Source organism: Piliocolobus tephrosceles, chromosome 4 (genome assembly GCF_002776525.5).
Source record: "Piliocolobus tephrosceles isolate RC106 chromosome 4, ASM277652v3, whole genome shotgun sequence".
NCBI classification, from domain to species: domain Eukaryota; kingdom Metazoa; phylum Chordata; class Mammalia; order Primates; family Cercopithecidae; genus Piliocolobus; species Piliocolobus tephrosceles.
In genome coordinates this window covers 144,190,301-144,209,776 of record NC_045437.1, presented here as the reverse complement: position 1 = coordinate 144,209,776, position 19,476 = coordinate 144,190,301, and the positions used below count along the sequence as shown (strand labels likewise).

Below are 19,476 nucleotides of genomic sequence, written 5' to 3'. Positions count from 1 at the left end.
ATAATTGTAACCATAAATTTTAACTTAGAATTTTCCTTTGATAAAGGTCACTTAAGGGGTCTGAAATGTTTTTATTTGTTATGACAAATTTTAATTGAAAAACATTTTCCACAAAAACTAGACCATTGCCATATAGGTGCTACTAGGTTCTGACATGGATAGTAGTTATGCTAATAACACTTTAAGTTCTCTCTTATTTCAAAATAAACATTTTAAAAGCTTTTCCTCTAAGAACTGGAAGAAGACAAGACAGGATACCCCCTGTCACCACTCTTACTCAACATAGTACTGGAAGTCTTAGCTAGAGCAGTTAAGCAAGATAAAGAAATGGAGGGTATCCAAATTGGAAAGGAAGAAGTCAACTTGTTTCTTTTTGCAGATGACAGGATCTTACGTATAGAAAAACCTAAAGACGCTACCAAAAATCTCTTAGAACTGATAAATTCAGTCTGGGCGTGGAGGCTTATGTAATCCCAGCACTTTAGGAGGCCAAGGCAGGTGGATCACTTGAGGTCAGGAGTTCAAGACCAGCCTGGCCAACATGGCAAAACCTCATCTCTACTAAAAACATCTCTACTAAAAATAGAAAAATTAGCCAGGCATGGTGGCACATGCCTTTCATCCCAGCTACTTAGGTGGCTGAGGCACAAGAATAGCTTGAATTCAGGAAATGGAGGTTGCAGTGAACCGAGATTGTGCCATTGCACTCCACCCTGGGTGACAGCAAGACTGTCTCGAAAAAAAAAACAAAAAAAAATTGCTAAACTGATTCAATAAAATCACAGGATACTAAATATCCAATACAATAGTGTTTCTCTACACAGTGAACTAGCCAAAAAAGAAATCAGGAAAGCAATCCCATTTACAGTAGTACCAAATAAATAAGATAACTAAGAATAAATTTAACCAAACAGGTGAAAGACCCCCATAAGGAAAACTATAAGACCCTGATGAAAGTAACTGAACAGGATACAAAGGGAAAGACATCCCAAGCTCATGGATCAGAGTAATTAATATTGTTAAAGTGGCAGTACTCCCCAAAGCAATCTACAGATTCAGTGCAGTCTGTATCAAAATACAAGTGACTTTCTAAACAATGTCACTGGAAGAAAAAAATCTGGCTAGGCAAGGTGGCTCACGCCTGTAATCCCACCACTTTAGAAAACCAAGGCAGGAGATCACTTGAGGCCAGGAGTTTGAGACTGTCATAGCGAGATTTCTCTACAAAAAAATACAAGCGCTAGCCGGGTGTGGTATCGTGCACCTGTAGTCCAAGCTGCTTGGGAGGCTAAGGTGTGAGGATCACTTGATCCAGGAATTTGAGGTTACAGTGAGCTATGACTGCTACTGCACTCCAGCAAGGGCAACAGAATGAGACCCTGTTTCAAAAAAAAAAATCCTAAAATTTTTGTGAAACCGAAAAAGACTTAAAATAGCCAAAGCAATCCCAAGCAAAAAGAACAAAGCTGGAGGTATTGTAGTACCAGACTTCAAAATGTGCTAGAAAGCTGTAGTAACTAAAACAGTATGGTACTGTCATGAAAACACCAAAGGAACAGAATAGGGAACTCAGAAATTAATCCATATATTTATAACCAACTTATTTTGACAAAGGTGCCAAGAACACTCACTGTGGAAAAAGCAGTCTCTTCAATAAGTGATACTGGGAAAACTGGAAATCTATATGCAGAAGAAATGACATTAGAACCCCACCTCTTACCGTATTTGAAGATCAACTCAAAATAGATCAAAGACCTAATTGTATGAACTGAAATGATAAAACTACTAGAAAAAAAACATCGAGGGAATGATTCCAGACATTGGTTGGGAAAAGATTTTACAAATAAGACCTTAAAAGCACAAGCAAGAATAAACAAATGGGGTTATATCAAAACAATTCTCCATAGCAAGGGAAACAACAGTGAAGACATCCTACAGAATGGGAGAAAATATTTGCTAACTACTTATCTGACAGGGAATTAAATGTCCAAAATGTACAAGGAACTCAGTCATCTCAACAGAAAAAAAAAAATCATAACAAATGGGCAGATGATCTGAACAGACATTTCTCAAAACATACAAATGGCCAATAAATATATGAAAAAATGCTCAACATCACTAATCATCGGGGAAATGCAAATCAAAACAGCAGTGAGGTGTCTCACTCCAGTTAGGAAGGCTTATATAAAAGAGGGAAAAATAACAAATACTGGCAAGGATACTCAGAAAAGGGAACTCTTTATATACTGTTGGTTAGAATTTAAACTAGTGTATCCATTATGGAAAACAGTATGGAGGTTCCTCGAAAAACTACAAACAGAACAATGATATGATCCAGCAATCCCACTACCAGGTATGTATTGAAAGGAAAAGAAATCATTGTATTGAAGAGATATCAGTACCCTCATGTTTATTGCAGCACTGTTCATAGTAGCCAAGATACAGAAACAACCTGGGTTTCCAATAACAGATGACTGGAAAGAGAAAATGGGGTTTCAGCCACAAAAAAGAATGAAATCCTGTCATTTGCAGCAACATAGATGGAACTGAAGTCATGTTAAATGAAATAAGCCAAGAACAGGAAGATAAACATCCTGTGTTTTCACTCATGTGGAAGCAAAAGAAAGTTGATACAGTAGAAGTAAAAAGTAGAACAGAGGCTACTGGAGGCTGGGAAGGGTAGGGAGAACTCGGAGGATAGGAAGAGATTTGTTAAAGCATATATAATTAAAACTACATAGGAAGAATAAGTCCTGGAGTTCTGTAGTACTGTAGGATGACTGGTTAACAGTACTAAGTAGTTTTGAAGAGCCAGAAGGAGGATATTGAATGTTTTTCCAAAACAAATGATAAATGTTTGAGATGGATATGCTAATTATCTTGATCTCATCACTCTACATGATATGTATTTAAACACATTTTGATTGCACATGTATTGAAACACAGTAACCCCATGGATATGTACAATTATTATTTGTCAGTTAAAAAAAATAAAGCCCTGCACTTGAACTCCACGAGAAAACACCAAAATAAACTTTTTGATATCTCGTTTGTTATTCGGAGCTTTTTAATATTGACAATATTACAGTATGGTAATGTGTTACCAACACGATTACTCAGAATTGTCAACCATATAGGCCACTGTTACTGAATAATTTGTCATTGAATCATTGTGAAATTAAAAATACGAGAATCAAATAATGGTGACATTTTTAGTAAACGCATTTTGAAACATATAGAAAAGATAAAATCATAAGTGAAATTTCACAAAATGAATATATCATGTTCAAAAAAATGGAACATTGCAAGCACTTCAGAGCTCCAGAGCTGCCTTGAAGGCTTAAAGGGTATAGCCCTTTAATATACATTTTTGTTCATGCCTATAAAAGTGAACTTAACAGAATTATTTTTAAAATTTACTCATTTTCATTTTATTATGAAATTTTGTTCATGAGTTGAGGTTATGAGAAAATAACCACTTAACATAGGGAACATAAGGCCAAGTGTATTGGGAAGCATGACACAAATAATTAGGAGCAACTTGGAAGCATAACACAACCCCTAATTTTTTATGAGATATTTATCCTAGAGAGTGATTCCTAACCTTGGTCTAAGGTAGCCCAGCAGAGGGAATATGAAGTTCTTTCTAGATTCTCTAATACAAATTCCCTTGAATTTTATGTGTCATTTAATACTTTCATTTAAAAGTAAGTATATAATGAGAAAAGAGTTGGAAACAACTTTCTCCCTCTCTTCAGCATGCAAGTACTTTCAAAAGGTTTTCTGCAATGCTATACTTAGAGGAAATTGAAGATGACTTATATGTCTAGCAGGGGCCTGGTCAGGTAATCATAGATACAGTGATCTGTGGAGGATATGTTCCAAGTCCCTCCTTATCTGTGGAGGATATGTTCCAAGACCCCCAGTAGGTGAAGATTGGTAGACATACATGGATTGACTTGGGAAGATGTCGAAGGTATTTTGGAACATTTTGTTGTACTTGTTATAAAGATGTTCATAGACCTGTTCCCTACGTCTTTTCCTTTTTGTAGCTTCTTGAGAGAATGTGCAAGGAAAATTCATTTGAGGCCTAACGTACTTGGAAAAACGTTTATTGTACCCTTATTTGGAATTGTTTGGCCAGCTAAAGGCATTGCTTTGCCTCTAGTGTTCGTTGTTTTTGAAGCCATTCATGTTCCTTTATGTGCGAATCTTTTTTTTTTTTTTTTTTCTTCCTCTAAGTATGTAGCTCTCTTAGTCCTTAGTATTCTGAAATGCCATAGTGGTGTTTTTCCTAGAGGAAGGGTCTATTGTGCTGGGCACTTGGCTGACCTTTTCAATGGGAAACTCAACTCTTTTAGTTACGGGAAAATCTCTTGTGTTAATATTTCTCTGTTTTTTCATTCTGGGACAGAATTTGAATTTGCCTCTGTGGATTGGTCCTTCAAGTTTTTTCTCTTTCCTGTTAATTACCTTTGTCTTTTTATTTAACTTTTTAAATAATTTCCTCGCCTTTATCAACCAACTATTTAGATTTTTAAAATTTATTGTGTCTTTTAATTTCTAGGAGTTCTTTTATGTTTTTTGAGGTTTTTCTTACCTTATGGGTGCATTATCTTAGCTCTGTGAGGTTGTTTAGGAACGTTTTTTTTCTTTTAAGTTTTTATTTTTCTGTATAGTTTCTGATTCCATTAAGTTTGTTCTCTTTAGATGGGATTTTGCCATGTTGCCCAGGCTGGCCTTGAACTCCTGAGCGTGAACGATCCTCCTGCCTTGGCCTCCCAGAGTGCTGGGACGTACAGGTGTGAGCCACTGCCCGGCCTGTTTGGGTGTTCTTAGCGTCTAGGTGGGCCCTCGTGCTTTGGGGCTATACTGCAGAGTGGTGGTTCTCAACCACAAGCAGTTTTGCCCCCAGGAGACATTTTTGGCACAATTGAAGGGAGTGCTGCTGGGATCTAGTGGCCAGAGGCCAGGGATGCTGGTATACATCTTGCTGAAAACATCAGTGTGCCAAGGTTGAGAAACATGCTGTAGGGTGAGTTAGGCTGGTTTGTTGAGAACCCCTGGAGTCCATTGTTTTAGGCTGGTCAGATTCCCAATAAAGACCTACTCTCCTGGCTGGAGGGCACAGATCTCTCTGCTTCGGATCTGAGAAATCTGTGTCTTAGTATTTGGTATGTGTTTGGTTAATCTCCATGTTTTTAGTTTGGTTTGCCTTATTCGCTCCCAATTCAGGTTCCCCCAGTTCAAATACACTCTCTTTTACTTTCTAGAGCAGGCGGTCAGCAAATTTTTAAGAGTCAGATAATTTGTATTTTAGGCTTTGTGGGCCATATGGTCTCTATTGTAACTTTGTAACTGCTGTTGAAGTGTCACGTACCTGTAGACGTATGTAAGGGTCTAAGAATGGCTGTTCAGTTAAAGCTTTATTTACAGGATACTGTCGTTTGAATTTTATTTCGTTTTCATGTGTCATGAGACTTTATATTTTTCCCCTCAACCCTTTAAAAAATGTAAAAACTATTCTTGAGCTGTGTAAAAACAACTCGTAGGCCATAGTTTGCTAATTGTTTGCTTTAGAATAGTCACTTGCCTTTTACATTCAGAAGTGGTAGTGCCCAGAAACATTAAGTTGGTGAGGGAATCTAGCAATTTAACAACTTATTAAATAGCTTTTCATCCTTAAAATACTCCTTATTTTGCTATGTTCCATCCTCACCTCCATAGGTATTTGATGCTATCTATTCTTGAGTTGTTTGAGGAGATTCTGGTTTCAGAAAAAAAAACTTGAATTGCCTTTTTGTTTTTCTTGACTGCTAGGTTATGTTGAGTGCTCTCATATCTGTCACATCCTTTTCCACTTGTCCCATCAGCTTTGCAAGTTGCTGGTTCTTTTTTTCTCAATTCGTTATTATTGTTGGTTTATGACTTAAAAAAGAAGTTCTTCTGTCATTTTATAGGGTGTGAAGTAGGTGGTAAATAGATGATCAGTTCATTATCTTGACCATTATTAAGTGGGGGAAATATAGAATAGATGAAAAGCATGATTACATTGTAGTGAAAATACTTAGGCCTTAAGAGAAGCACAGAAATAAAATATACTACAGATTCCATACCATTGATATTTCTTTCTAAAAGGGATTTGAGAAGACTGTGATTTCTCTTACGCATTTCTGAATTTCTTGAAATGTTTATAATAATCATGTATTTAATTTATAATCCGGAAAAAAATTAAAGAGGGTTTTTGCAGTTTTCTTTTGTTCTTGAAGCCCTTTAAGTAGAGAGCTGTATGCTTGTGTAATATTTCAGTGAAGCTTTAAAGTGAAACTTGGTATAGATTATCGGTGTATAATTATCTACAGTTAATATATTTTTCCTGGTGTAGTTTGGACAAAGACATTGTCCAATAATTTGGTAGTTAAATTACCTATATGAAAGATTGACTTGTCAAATTTGTTGATTTTTGTAATAGGTGTTTGATCAGTATGTAAAGACCAGGGCAGAGGAAGAACGCAGGGAAAAGAAAAATAAAATAATGCAAGCCAAGGAAGATTTCAAAAAAATGATGGAAGAAGCAAAATTTAATCCAAGGTATGTGGTTTGTTTCTCTTAAATATCAAAGTGTATTTATTTTCTCCTAAGATCAGTTTTTAAAAATTAAAAATATATATATTTTTTGGCTCTTTGGGCACTAAAAGCTCCTTATTGATTATCAGTTTTTGCCAAAATTTCTAATCTTTATTTTTTACTTGTTTCCTTTAGAGGAATCCTAAATGCTCTAAGAAGTATACCTTTGATTTCAGTGCTTCCCTGTGGGAATAAGTTCTTTAGAAACTAGTATATGATAGAAAATCTGTGCCCCATCTTTGTGAAGATTTATACATAATAAGTTGCAGAGGAGGAACATTATTTTGATTAAATTGAAGTGGTAAAGGACCTTTTACCACTTCAGTTTCAAAATTTTCTAAGTGTCTAGAAATGGTTGTGTCTGACATTTTCAGTTGATTGATAACATGTATTAAATACATATAATGGGTTGAAGACAGTGAGACATTTTAAATTTATTTGCCTAACTTTATAGTAATAGTTACTGGGTATCTTATGTGCTTATTTGCACTTTAAAACATATATGTCTGCATTTATACATACATGTAAGCATGACTGAAAGCATACAATTTTTTATATATGCATACAGATATTCAGTCTTCAGCACAGGTAGTTTGATTTAGGTACTTATTTGATACCTGTTTTACATGTGATAAGCAAAGTAGGTAGCTTGCCCAAGTGAAGCTGGGATTTCAACTAGATTTTAGTGTTGCACAGAATTGTATAGGCAGAGGGAATTACTCTTATTTATGACTTAGATGTAAGAGTAGTGGTGTTAGGTTACTGTGAATACTTCAGTATTCTAAAACTGTCGGGTAGAATCATGGAGTCTCTGGTTAAATGGCACTTATTATAAAGGTTCATCTTATATAAATAGTTAATTTTGTCTGTGGATGTAGGAAAGAGTGATGTTTAAGAAGGTATGTTTAGTATTAGAATTTTATATTTGAAATATAGTATTTAAGTTTTAGAAAGTAAAGCTAATAGAGTGTTTGTGATATGAAGAATGTAATATTCTTCAGGGGTAATAGAGGTTCAGACTTTCCAGGGAGTCCTGAGTTATTTCTGAGTCAAAAGAATGAGTGAAATCATGGGTCAAAGTAGTTGAGTCTGCGTTATGAAAGACTTTTGGCGGGGGGGTGGGGCGGGCAATTGAGGACACTTGGTAAGAATGGGATATTAGATATTATTAGAGAAATAGTAATGTTCTTGGGTATTGTGATTATGGAGGAAAAAGACTTGACTCTTGGGAGTTGCATGTTGAAATATTTCTAAGTGAAGTCTTAAGATGTCTGCAGCTTATTTCCAAATCATTCAGCAGAATATATTTATTAAAACTCCATATGGGTCTATGAATAATTGAAACTCCAAAGAGGTTTCCCTTTGGTAGATCTGACTAAGTCTTACCATATCATAGTACTTTACCGGTGTTCTTTTCGGGCAGGTAGAATTGTTGAAGTGATCTGTACTATGCAGGTTACTTCATAAAATGAAACGATCGGGCACTAAGGGCATTGTCCTGTATTGTTATATTGATACATCCAACTCTGGTATAGAAATTAAGACCATTTTTAGTCCTAGAAGAATGCAAGGAGGAAAAACTTTAAAATGAGAAAATATTGTCTGTTGGCCTAATTTTTTTTTAAGTGGGAGAAATATTGCAGAACCTTTTAGTAGAGCTAGTAAATATAGAGCACCAGAGTTTGTTCCAGCGGGAAAGAAAGGGGGAAATTACTGAACTGTGCCTGTGTCTTATATGTCTTTTTTCTTTTTAATGAAAATTTAAGTCATACCTCCCATGATCGGTCTCTTGTCACTACTGTCTCCCTGTCACCCACCACTAACCGTTACCCACTTCCCTCCAAAATATTTTTTATCCTGTTTGTTTTAAAGTAGTTTTTCACAGTTAAGAAACAAGTCATAAGAAAACATCTCCATGGGAATCTAATGCTAAAGGTTCACTTTAGTCTTTTCTCGTAAAAAGTGTCAGATATTTTACCTGTTACCTGTAAGTAATAGAAGTAAGTCTAAAATAATTCAGTTATCACTTTACATATTGATTTTCCACTTTTTGAAAGGTTTTCTCTTTAATCATAGTTTATTGTTTAGTCATAGCAACGCAGGTTGATTATCCCTTATCCCAAATGCTTGAGACCAGAAGTCTTTTGGATTTCAGTTTTGTTTTTTTTTTTAAACTTTGGAATATTTGTATTATGCTTACTGGCTGAGCATCCCAAATTAAAAAATCTGAATTGAATGTCTTGTTGACACTAAGTAAGTTTTGGATTTTGGAGCATTTGGATTTCAAATTTGGGATGCCCAACCTATACTTGCTTTTTCTATCTTAAAATTATAAAGTGAAGTGCTTAATTTATCATGAAAATAAAACATTTAATGGACTACATATGATCCCTTTTCTGGAGTATACATTTTTATTTTACCATGCCATTTTATTATTGTTATGTATCTGTTGTTCAAACCAGATTTGCAATATATTCTTTGTTAAAAATGTTGAATTAACGTTAGATATTATGATTAGTATTGGTTACATACAAAAGATTATTAGAATCTAGCCTTGGTCAGCAAAGCTTACAAATAATAAATGTTGGCTGGGTGTGGTGGCTCACGCCTGTAATCCCAGCACTTTGGGAGGCCAAGGTGGGTGGATCATGGGGTCGGGAGATGGAGACCACCCTGACTAAGATGGTGAAACCCAATCTCTACAAAAAACACAAGAAAATTAGCCGGGCATGGTGGCACCTATAGTCCCAGCTACTCACGAGGCTGAGGCAGGAGAATGACGTGAACCTGGGAGGCGGAGCTTGCAGTGAGCCAAGATCACGCCACTGCACTCCAGCCTGAGGGACAGAGCTAGACTCCTTCTCAAACTCAAAAAAAATATATAATAATAATAATAATAAATGTTAGCTGTGAGTGATACTTGTAACCTTCAGTTGATGTTTTAAGTTCAAAATTGAGATTAACTGGCCAGTTTTTTGTTTATAATTAAAAATATAATCTGTGTTGTAACACATAAGAGAATGTTTTATTTTTGCATTTAAATAGCTAAATAGTTTTTGAATGGGCTAATCTTTATTTTTTTCTTCTAAAACCATGCTAAGTATAGGCTTGTTAATTATAAGAGTAAATTCTTGACTGGGCGCAGTGGCTCACGCCTGTAATCCCAGCACTTTGGGAGTCCGAGGTGGGCGGATCACAAGGTCAGGAGTTTGAGAGCAGCCTGGCCAGTATGGTGAAACCCCATCTCTACTAAAAATACAAAAATTAGCCGGACGTGGTGGTGGGCGCCTGTAGTCCCAGCTACTTGGGGGGCTGAGGCAGAATAATTGCTTGAACCTGGAGGCAGAGGTTGTAGTGAGCCAAGATTGCGCCACTGGTGAAAGCTTCAAATATTTAAAATATATACCAAATATATGAAAGCTTTATAATGCCTTTTATTTATGGAGAAACTTCTTTTTTAAAACGTAGGCTCATTAGCCCTCATAAGCCTCATCCTTTTATTTAACGGAGTTTGCTGAGCTTTTTGAATTTATAAATTGATGTTTTCCATCAAATTTGGAAAGTTTTTGGCTAGTATTTTTTCTTCCCTCCTTCATTCTTTTCTCTTTTGGGATTCTAATCACACATATATTAGTGTTTGATATTATCTCACATGTCCCTGAGACTGTTTCCTCTACCTCAGTCTTTTTTCTGTCTCCTCTTTGGATTAGATGATTGTTAGTGATCTAACTTCATATAATTGACTCTTTATTCTATTGTCAACTCTCATGTTAATCCTATCCAGTTAATTTTTTTTTCATTAGTTTTAGGTTCTTTTTATTATTTTCTGCATCTCTGCCAAAACTCCTTGTTTGTTCATTCATTTTTTAGATCATGTTTTCAGTTCTTTGAACCTGTTTTTCTTTGATTCTTTCAGTGTAATAATAACAGTTTTGTTTATTTAGTTTTTGTTTTAAGAGGCAGAGTCTTGCTCTGTTGTTCAGGCTGATGTGCAGTGGGTCAGTCACAGCTCACTGTAGCCTCAGACTCCTGGGCTTAAATAGTCATCCTGAGTAGCTGAGACTATATGCGTGTGCCACCATGCCCAACCAATTTTAAAATTTTTTATGGTTTTTTTTGTTTTGTTTTGTTTTGTTTTTTTTGAGACAGAGTCTTGCTCTGTCACCCAGGCTGGAGTGTAGTGGCGTGATATTAGCTCACTGCAACCTCTGCCTCCTAGGTTTTTCTCCTGCTTCAGCCTCCTGAGTAGCTGGGATTACAGGCGCCCACCACTACTCCCAGCTAATTTTTTTTGTATTTTTGGTAGAGACAGGGTTTCACCTTGTTGGCCATGCTGGTATTGGGACTCCTGACCTCAAGTGATCCACCTGCCTTGGCCTCCCAAAGTGATGAGATTACAGCCATGAGCCACCATGCCTGGCCACGCTATGTTTTTTTGATAAAAGGCCTTGCTGTGTCATCCAGGCTGGAGTGCAGTGGCACGATCTCGGCTCACTGCAGCCTTTGACTCCCAGGTTCAAAAGATTATTTTGCCTCAGCTTCTCACATAGCCGGGATTACAGGCATGAGCCACCGTGCCCGGCCGGAGTCTCATTGTGTTGCCTAGGCTTGTCTGAAACTCCTGGCCTCAAATGATCCTCCTACCTTGCCCCCGCTGAAGTGCTGGGATTGCAAGCATGAACCACTGCACCTGGCCAGTAATAGTTGTTTTAAAGTTATTGCCTACTTAGAACAACATCTGGACATCTTGGGTTCAGTTTCTATTGACTTCAAAAAAATTTTTCTGTGGATCACGTTTCTTTGTATATTTAGTGATTTTTGATTGAATATTGGACTTCGTGGCTAATATGTAGAGACCCTGGAGTCTGTTACCTTTCATTGAAAAGTGGATATTTTTGTTTTAGTAGGCAGTTCATTTACTGGTTGCCACCTTTAGGCTTGACTTTATGTTTTGTTAGTGTGAATCTCTGAAAGTGTAATATGTTTCTTTTAGCCTTCCAGCTCTGTTTTCCTTGTGGATCTTTTGTGGACTTTGTTGGCCTGATCCTATTCTCCCTTTAATACGACTGACTCTCTGTCTATTATCTCTTCTATGCTCTTAATCCTGTAGTAGCCTAATGTAGAGAGTGATCTTTCCCTGCTGTTATACAGCTTGGCCTAGCTGTGGACTCATGAGTAATCGCTAAGTCGGATTTTTCTTGGGTACCCTCTCTTTATAGATTCCTCTTCACCCAAGCTCTAATCTTTGCTTCCTCCAGTTCATTAAGCCTACGTAAGGTACTCTCTTTGGACTTGAGCTCTCTCTGCACCTCATAAATTTCCCTTCTTTCAGGTATTTCAGTCTTACTCTTTCTGTTGTCTACTCCTTGAAATCAGTTGTCTCATATGCTTCTGTCCAGTTTTATAAGTCGTGTATGGAAAGACAGCTAATCCAATAAGAATTTTTCTGTTATGGTTGGAGGCAGGACTCAGCTTCATCTTAGAGTAGAAATTGATGAGCTCTTGTCTCTTGAGGCATGCAAATTCTTTACTCTGTGATCTCTTTTTTTTTTTTTATAATAAATATTCTAATTCTATGCTGATAGCATACAAATCCCTTAACCACATTTTTGCTCATTACCTCTTTTTACTCCTTTCTGAAACTTACTGCTCACTGTTAGGTAGATGTTGAGTCCCAGTGTCTCTTTGTCATATACTCTTGTTGGAAAAATGGTATCTTCTGCTATGCCTTTATACAAGCAGAAGTAACTGCCAAAGTTAGCACACTTGTAATTTTGTTACAGAGCAACTTTTAGTGAATTTGCAGCCAAGCATGCTAAAGATTCAAGATTCAAAGCAATTGAAAAGATGAAAGACCGAGAAGCCTTGTTTAATGAGTTTGTGGCCGCTGCTAGGAAGAAAGAGAAAGAAGATTCGAAGACCAGAGGTGAGAAGGTAAGATGGTTTTAGTTCCAGTGGTGTGATTGATGGGAGTGTGAATGGGAAAGGACTGTGCTGGTGTTAATGTTTCTAACCTTATCCATCAGCATAAATAATAGGACCTACATGGACTGTTCTTTTAGCTTTTATAATTATTTTTGTATGTATGTATTCTATCACTTTTCTTACGTAATGCTTATTTTAGTAGCTTCACTAAATTCACTATATTATTAAGATGCCTGGTAAACTCAGAACGGGTTGTTAGGACTGCCTGCTCAGTGGTGCCTTCTAAGATTTCAGGATTCTTTATAGGTGGTAATATTTGAATTTCAAAGAGCTTCTTTATCTTTTTTGCCCTCTAAAAGACAGCATTTTAGTGACTTTCTAATCTTTCAGTAAACATATCTTACATATAAATTACTGCTGATCAGAATTAAAGGTCAGCTATTAAAGATGAATGAATTCCAAATGTCATTTGATAGCAGTGTCAGGAGTGGAGAGGAGCTTACCACTGGGGAGGCAAAGTAGTAGGGAGATGACCCCAGTGGTGTGTGAACCATCAAAACATGCAGCCACTCTCCTTAGTGTCCCGGTATGCTTTGTGAATGCAGAAAAATAACCTCTAGAGCCTAATCATTCTTGACATTTACAATTACCTCTTATTCTAGAAAGTTATAATATTACAAGTTCTATTAAGGAATGTTGTTTGAAAGTAATGCTACTCCTGGAAAGAAGTCTCTTTCATTCAAAATAGTAACAGTATTAGCTAAAACAGCTTTTATCAGAAATGTCTGAAACTTCCTAAGTATCCGACTTATTTGACTTCCAAGTGAGTTTTCCAGAATTGTTTCACTGTTTACTTAAAAAATGATTATGCTTCTCAGAGGAAATGTGTAAAATCAGATTCTACTACATAATTTTATATGTTGAACTAGAATCATGTTAATGAATTATTTGCTACTTTTGACTTTTAGAATAACTTATTTAAGAAAATCAAGTAAATAAGTGATTGTTTGATTTTGTATGATTGCTTTTATACAAATTAAATGTATTTATCTTTGCATTTGTAACTGATTTTCTTTTTCTAAACACTTTTTTTTGTAACTATTTTATGTATTCTGTTTTATAACAAGTGGATAGACTTTACAGTTTTGTGCTGTGCGGCCTGTCAATCAGTTCAGTGACAGCTGTCAATCACTGACACGCAAAGTGTTATGGGATTCCCTAGTGAGGAAAGAATTGGTATCTCTGTGTGGTGACTTTAGCCTCCCGCAGTTCCGGTACTTTACATTTTTTTAGTCTTTTTTCCTTATGAAGTGATGAGAATTGTGCCCAGAATGTGTTAATTTAAAAAAAGAAATTAAATAGATATGACATCTAAATTAAATAAATCTAATATTTAATATATTCAGCTTTATTTTATTTTGACTATAAAAATCTTAATTCTCTAAATTACAGGTTTGACTTTATACCATTACTAGATTAAAGAAGAAAAGGCAGGAAATTGCTAAAGTGAAGCTTTCTCAGCCAATTTAAAAAATGCAAAATCAATGACTAGGCCATCAAAGCAGAAATCTTTAAAGTAAGGGTTTAAATATAGTGGATTTTATATTCACATTTTGAGCACATTTGGTTTATGGGGTTTTATCATTTTTCTTTCATGACTTCCACTGTATTGTTTATACTGTTCTTAAGTATATTGTGTATACTTAAAAAAAATCACATTGGAACTGTGTAATTAGATAGCAAGAGCAGTACTAGTAGCATGGTACTAGAATTTATTTCCTTGTTCTTGTAATTCTCCAGCTGGTCTTTGTAGCATTGTGATAGTTGAATCAATAGTTGAATACTAAAGGTTTAAAACTAATTTTGAAAACCTGTGAAGAACATTGACTTCTGGTGAAATTTTTGTTTTTCTTAAGTAACATTTTCAAGTTAAAGTCATTCTCACAGTAAGAGCATCATTTTCATGTAGTTTTTACTACTAGTTTTCCATTTTATTAAAAAATGCCTTTAAAAGTCTACTTATCAGCCAGGCGCGGTGGTTCATGCCTATAATCCCAGCACTCTGGGAGGCTGAGGCAGGAGGATTGCTTGAGACCAGCCTAGACAATATAGCAAGACCCCCATCTCTACAACAAAACAAAAAAATAGCTGGTTGTAGTGATGTGCTTCTGTAGTTCCAGTTACTCTGGAATCTAAAGTGGGGGAATCACTTGAGCCCAAATGGTCAAGGCTGCAGTGAGTTTTGATGGTTCCACTGTACTCCAGCCTGGACAACAGAATGGGATTTAAAAAAAAAAAAAAAGTCTACTTATTTTGTTTGCCAAAGTAGCTATTCTTAAGCTATTTTATTGTAATATTATAACCAATTTTTATAAAATTGTGGTTCAAATACTTTACCTTTTGTATAGCACATTTGAAGTTGTACATAATTGGAGTTAATCCACTGTTACGAAATTGACATATTTTTCTCTTCCCTCTCTTTTAAATTTCCTGTGAATAAATTATTTTCATTATAGTAAGGAATGGGGAGAATAATAAGGCCTTGAATTGCAGCTAATGGTAAATGACATTTTTTGACATTTTTGCAGCTGTCAGGCAATTGTTCTCATACTGATAGCCTTAGTAAGCCATTTGTAACCTGTCATGATAATGTCCACAATGAAAGGAAGTTAAAGTTTAATTTTATTTAAAGTTCACTTGTTTATACATCACACATTTAAAAACCTATATGATAATCCTTACTTTATAGGTTTCATGTCTAACATATGAAAATTGTTTTAAGCTAATACAAATTCCTGTGGCTTAGAAAGATTCCTATTTGATATAACTTGCATGTTTTATTTAACATAAATTTTGTAAATTTTGCCTTCCAGTTGTCAAACGCATCTAGGAATTTGGTGTTCATCATATCAGATAAAAAGTAGACAAGATGAACAGAAAAATTTAAGTTACATCGCTACATCAGATGGTTTCTTAATAACTGTCTGGAAATACTGGGTTTATGAGTATTTCTTATTAGTTCAAAGTGAAAGGCCAAGTTTAGTAGTGGAGAAATCCACAGCTGATTAGCTCTTGACTTTAGAAACATTTCAGATGCAGATATTCTGTTTCTTTTTTTTTTTTTTTTTTTTTTTGAGACGGAGTCTTGCTCTGTTGCCCGGGCTGGAGTGCAGTGGCCGGATCTCAGCTCACTGCAAGCTCCGCCTCCCGGGTCCACGCCATTCTCCTGCCTCAGCCTCCGGAGTAGCTGGGACTACAGGCGCCCGCCACCTCGCCCGGCTAGTTTTTTTTGTATTTTTAGTAGAGACGGGGTTTCACCGTGTTCGCCAGGATGGTCTCGATCTCCTGACCTCGTGATCCGCCCGTCTTGGCCTCCCAAAGTGCTGGGATTACAGGCTTGAGCCACCGCGCCTGGCCGATATTCTGTTTCTTATAACCTTAAAAGTATTTTCCAGAAAGGACATCAACCTCACTTTTTTTTTTTTTTTTTGAGATGGAGTTTCGCTCTTGTTGCCCAGGCTGGAGTGCAGTGGTGTAGTCTCGGCTCACTGCAACCTTTGCCTCCTGGGTTCAGACGATTCTCCTGCCTCAACCTCCCGAGTAGCTGGGGTTACAGGCACCTGCCACCACACCCACCTAACTTTTTGTAATTTTAGTAGAGACGGGGTTTCACCGTGTTTTTCAGGCTGGTCTCCAACTTGTGACCTCAGGTGATCCACCCACCTCACCCTCCCAAAGTGCTGGGATTACAGGCATGAGCCACCATGCCTGGCCTTAGTCTCACTTTTAATCCTCCAGTAGGAGAAATGAAGTTGTAAGGGGAAATGATAGTGTTAGGCTAGGCAGAAGGAATGATTCATATATTTTTGTGCACACACATTTTAAATCCTGATTCCCCTGATCAGGTGGGAGGGTCCATATTCAGTTCCTACTGGAAGGGAGGGGTTCTTAATATGGTCAGAATCCTTTGTTGAAATGACCTTGGTTATCTTGGGTATCTTCTGTGGTAGAAGTACAAAGTAGTATATGTGGGATTAAATTTTAAAACAATTAGGCCCTCAGGCGTACATAAAAATAACTATCTCATTTACTCCTTTCCTCACCTATTTAAATAAATAAGAAATACAGTTTTGGAGAGGGGTTTTAAGTAGTTGTATATGTTGATACTGAAGGATTAATGTTTAATACCTTTGGTATAATGTTATTAACTTGGTATTTCAGTTGAGTATAATACTGGATAAACACTTACATTCTGAGTTTATAATGGTATAGGCATACATGTTTAATGCTAAAAAGTATAGAAGATCTGAATGCAATTTTTTAGTAATGGTTAATTATGAACATAGAAATTCTATAACTTTCTCACATATCAAGGTGTACAACTGCCTTTTTTTCACCAAAATACAAATTTTTACCCCATTTTGATTTTAGACATATAAGTTTGTAATGACTTGCAGTGATTTTTAAATGTCTTATTAATTTCAATGGCCAAAATTTTTATCCATATAGTTTTTTAAATAAATCATTTTTACCATGTTGATATTAAAGTATTGTCAGCTCATAAGCCTGACTCTTAGCTAAAAATAAATGCAGCTCGATGTAAATTTATATCCCCTAAGAATACATGGCAGTTCTGAGATCTGAAGTTATCAATAATCTGAAAAAGCCTTTTTCTATATTTGAATAATTTCTTTATAAAGTATTATTTATCTTGAATTTGGCAAATTTTAGATGAAAGCCTATATACTGCTTGATGTTTACATTTCTAGTAAAAGAACACTTCTGATCTTTTCTTTTACTGTAATTCATTCTACTCTAAAATGCCTGTATTTTAAAAGTTATTCTCATATTTAAGGTAAGTGAATTTTTTTTCTAGTTGTAAATATTTAAGATATGATGAATTTCTCATGGTACATTATTTTCCCTCCCATCCCACTACCTGTTTCAAAATACAGATTAAATCGGATTTCTTTGAACTATTATCTAATCATCACTTGGACAGTCAGTCTCGATGGAGCAAAGTAAAAGACAAAGTAGAAAGTGATCCACGTTACAAAGCAGTAGATAGTTCATCAATGAGAGAAGATCTTTTCAAACAGTACATTGAAAAAATAGCCAAGGTAACTGTTGTGTTTACTTGTATTACTTTCATTGAATAATACAATTCTAACTTGAGTTTAAGGGTATATGTTGTTGTTGGGGATTTTTCTATTGGGGGTTTGGAATTTTTCTTCTTAGTATTCTTAACATGAGAGTCTAGTTGATTTGGGGATCAGAGATACACAGTGTTTAGGTATATTTTGGGCAAAAACTAGATTTGGAATTTTTTATTTGGCAAGCTGGTTATTCTGTAAAAACATATTTTGATGGAGTTGGTAAGAAGGATAATGTAATTTTTACTTTTACAGAATTTAGACTCAGAAAAAGAAAAGGAGCTTGAAAGGCAAGCCCGAATTGAGGCAAGCCTTCGAGAACGAGAAAGGGAGGTTCAAAAGGCTCGTTCAGAACAAACAAAAGAAATAGATCGAGAGAGAGAGCAGCACAAACGAGAAGAAGCTATCCAGAATTTCAAAGCTCTTCTGTCTGATATGGTATATGTTAATATTTTACTTTTTTTCACTAACGTACTGGATATTGGAAATTTATTATATTACTGTTATGAATATTTTAATGTTATTCAATTCTGAGGGAGATAATTTGCTAAATTATAAAGCATTTAAAAATTGAATACTTGGTATTGGTACTGTTACTATAGGAAAAAAACTCTAGTTATTTAACAAATTCAGAAGTTAGGCGTTTTGCATATATGGAAAGTCATACTCATTTAATCTCACAACTTTGTTATTTATCATTCTTGATGAAAGTCGACATACCACACACTTACCTGCCATAGTGAGAAACAAAATGTGCTGAACACAATTTAACTTTCTTGTTGATGATTTAGGGCCATCATTGTGATGATCAGTTATACTTGTAGATGGTATGAGATTGAGGACTGGAGGTGTAACTGACCCCAGGAGATACCCTGAAACTTTGTTGTAAATCTTTCTTCCTTACCCCTCATGGTTGTTGAGGTATGTAGGGTTTTTTGTCCCTACAGTGAATGCCCCCAGACTACTGTCCTACTTGCTAATATTTTTTAGAGTTGGCGGTGGTTTCTCTTTGTCACATCTCTCCTATGCTATTTCTTTTCTCTTTTTCAGTGGAACTTTTTACTCTTGTCACTTCTGATTTCTTCCCTTGCATCTGTTTCTTACTCTACCCAGGGGTATCCAATCTTTTGGCTTCTCTGGGCCACATTGGAAGAAGGAGAATTGTCTTGGGCCACACATAAAGTTCACTAACATGGCTGAGCATGGTGGCTCATGCCTGTAATCCCAGCACTTTGGGAGGCTTAGGCGGGCAGATCACTTGGGGTCAGGAGTTCAAGATTAGGCTGGCCAACATGGCAAAACCCCATCTCTAGTAAAAATACAAAAATTAGCCAGGTGTGGTGGTGTGTGCCTGTAGTCCCAGCTACGTGGGAGGCTGAGGCAGGAGCATCACTTGAACCTGGGAGGCGGAGGCTGCAGTGAGCCGAGATTACGCGACTGCACTCCAGCCTGGTGACAGAGTGAGACTCCATCTCAAAAAGAAAAATGTACATTAACACTAATGATAGCTGATGAGCTAAAAAAAAAAAAAAAAAAGACAAAAACATGTCATAATGTTTTAAGAAAGTTTATGTATTTGTGTTGGGGCACTTTCAGAGCCATCCTGGGCTGCATGTGGACTGTGGGCCACGGGTTGGACAACCTTGTCCTACACCCTGGACAATTACAGTAGTTGCCTAATTTCTCTCCCTACCTCTAACATTCCCTCAAATGTGTCTCTTCTATTGCAGTCACAGAAATCTTCATAAAAAACGAATCTAATTTTGTCACT

General features: G+C 36.2%; 1 protein-coding gene across 5 annotated transcripts in view; it reads left to right on the top strand.

Annotated features, from left to right (window-relative positions):
• The window catches only part of TCERG1 (transcription elongation regulator 1), a 64,704-nt gene that overhangs the window by 39,072 nt on the left and 6,156 nt on the right, over window positions 1-19,476 (top strand). For all 5 annotated transcript variants that reach the window (XR_002734685.1, XM_023226946.1, XM_023226949.2 and 2 more), the window contains 4 exons: window positions 6,473-6,591; window positions 12,411-12,561; window positions 17,508-17,672; window positions 17,961-18,143. Coding sequence is in view for 4 of the 5 variants with exons in the window: in XM_023226946.1 (XP_023082714.1) it covers window positions 6,473-6,591; window positions 12,411-12,561; window positions 17,508-17,672; window positions 17,961-18,143 (618 nt within the window). In the remaining variant the exon portion in view is untranslated. The remainder of the gene's footprint in view (window positions 1-6,472; window positions 6,592-12,410; window positions 12,562-17,507; window positions 17,673-17,960; window positions 18,144-19,476) is intronic.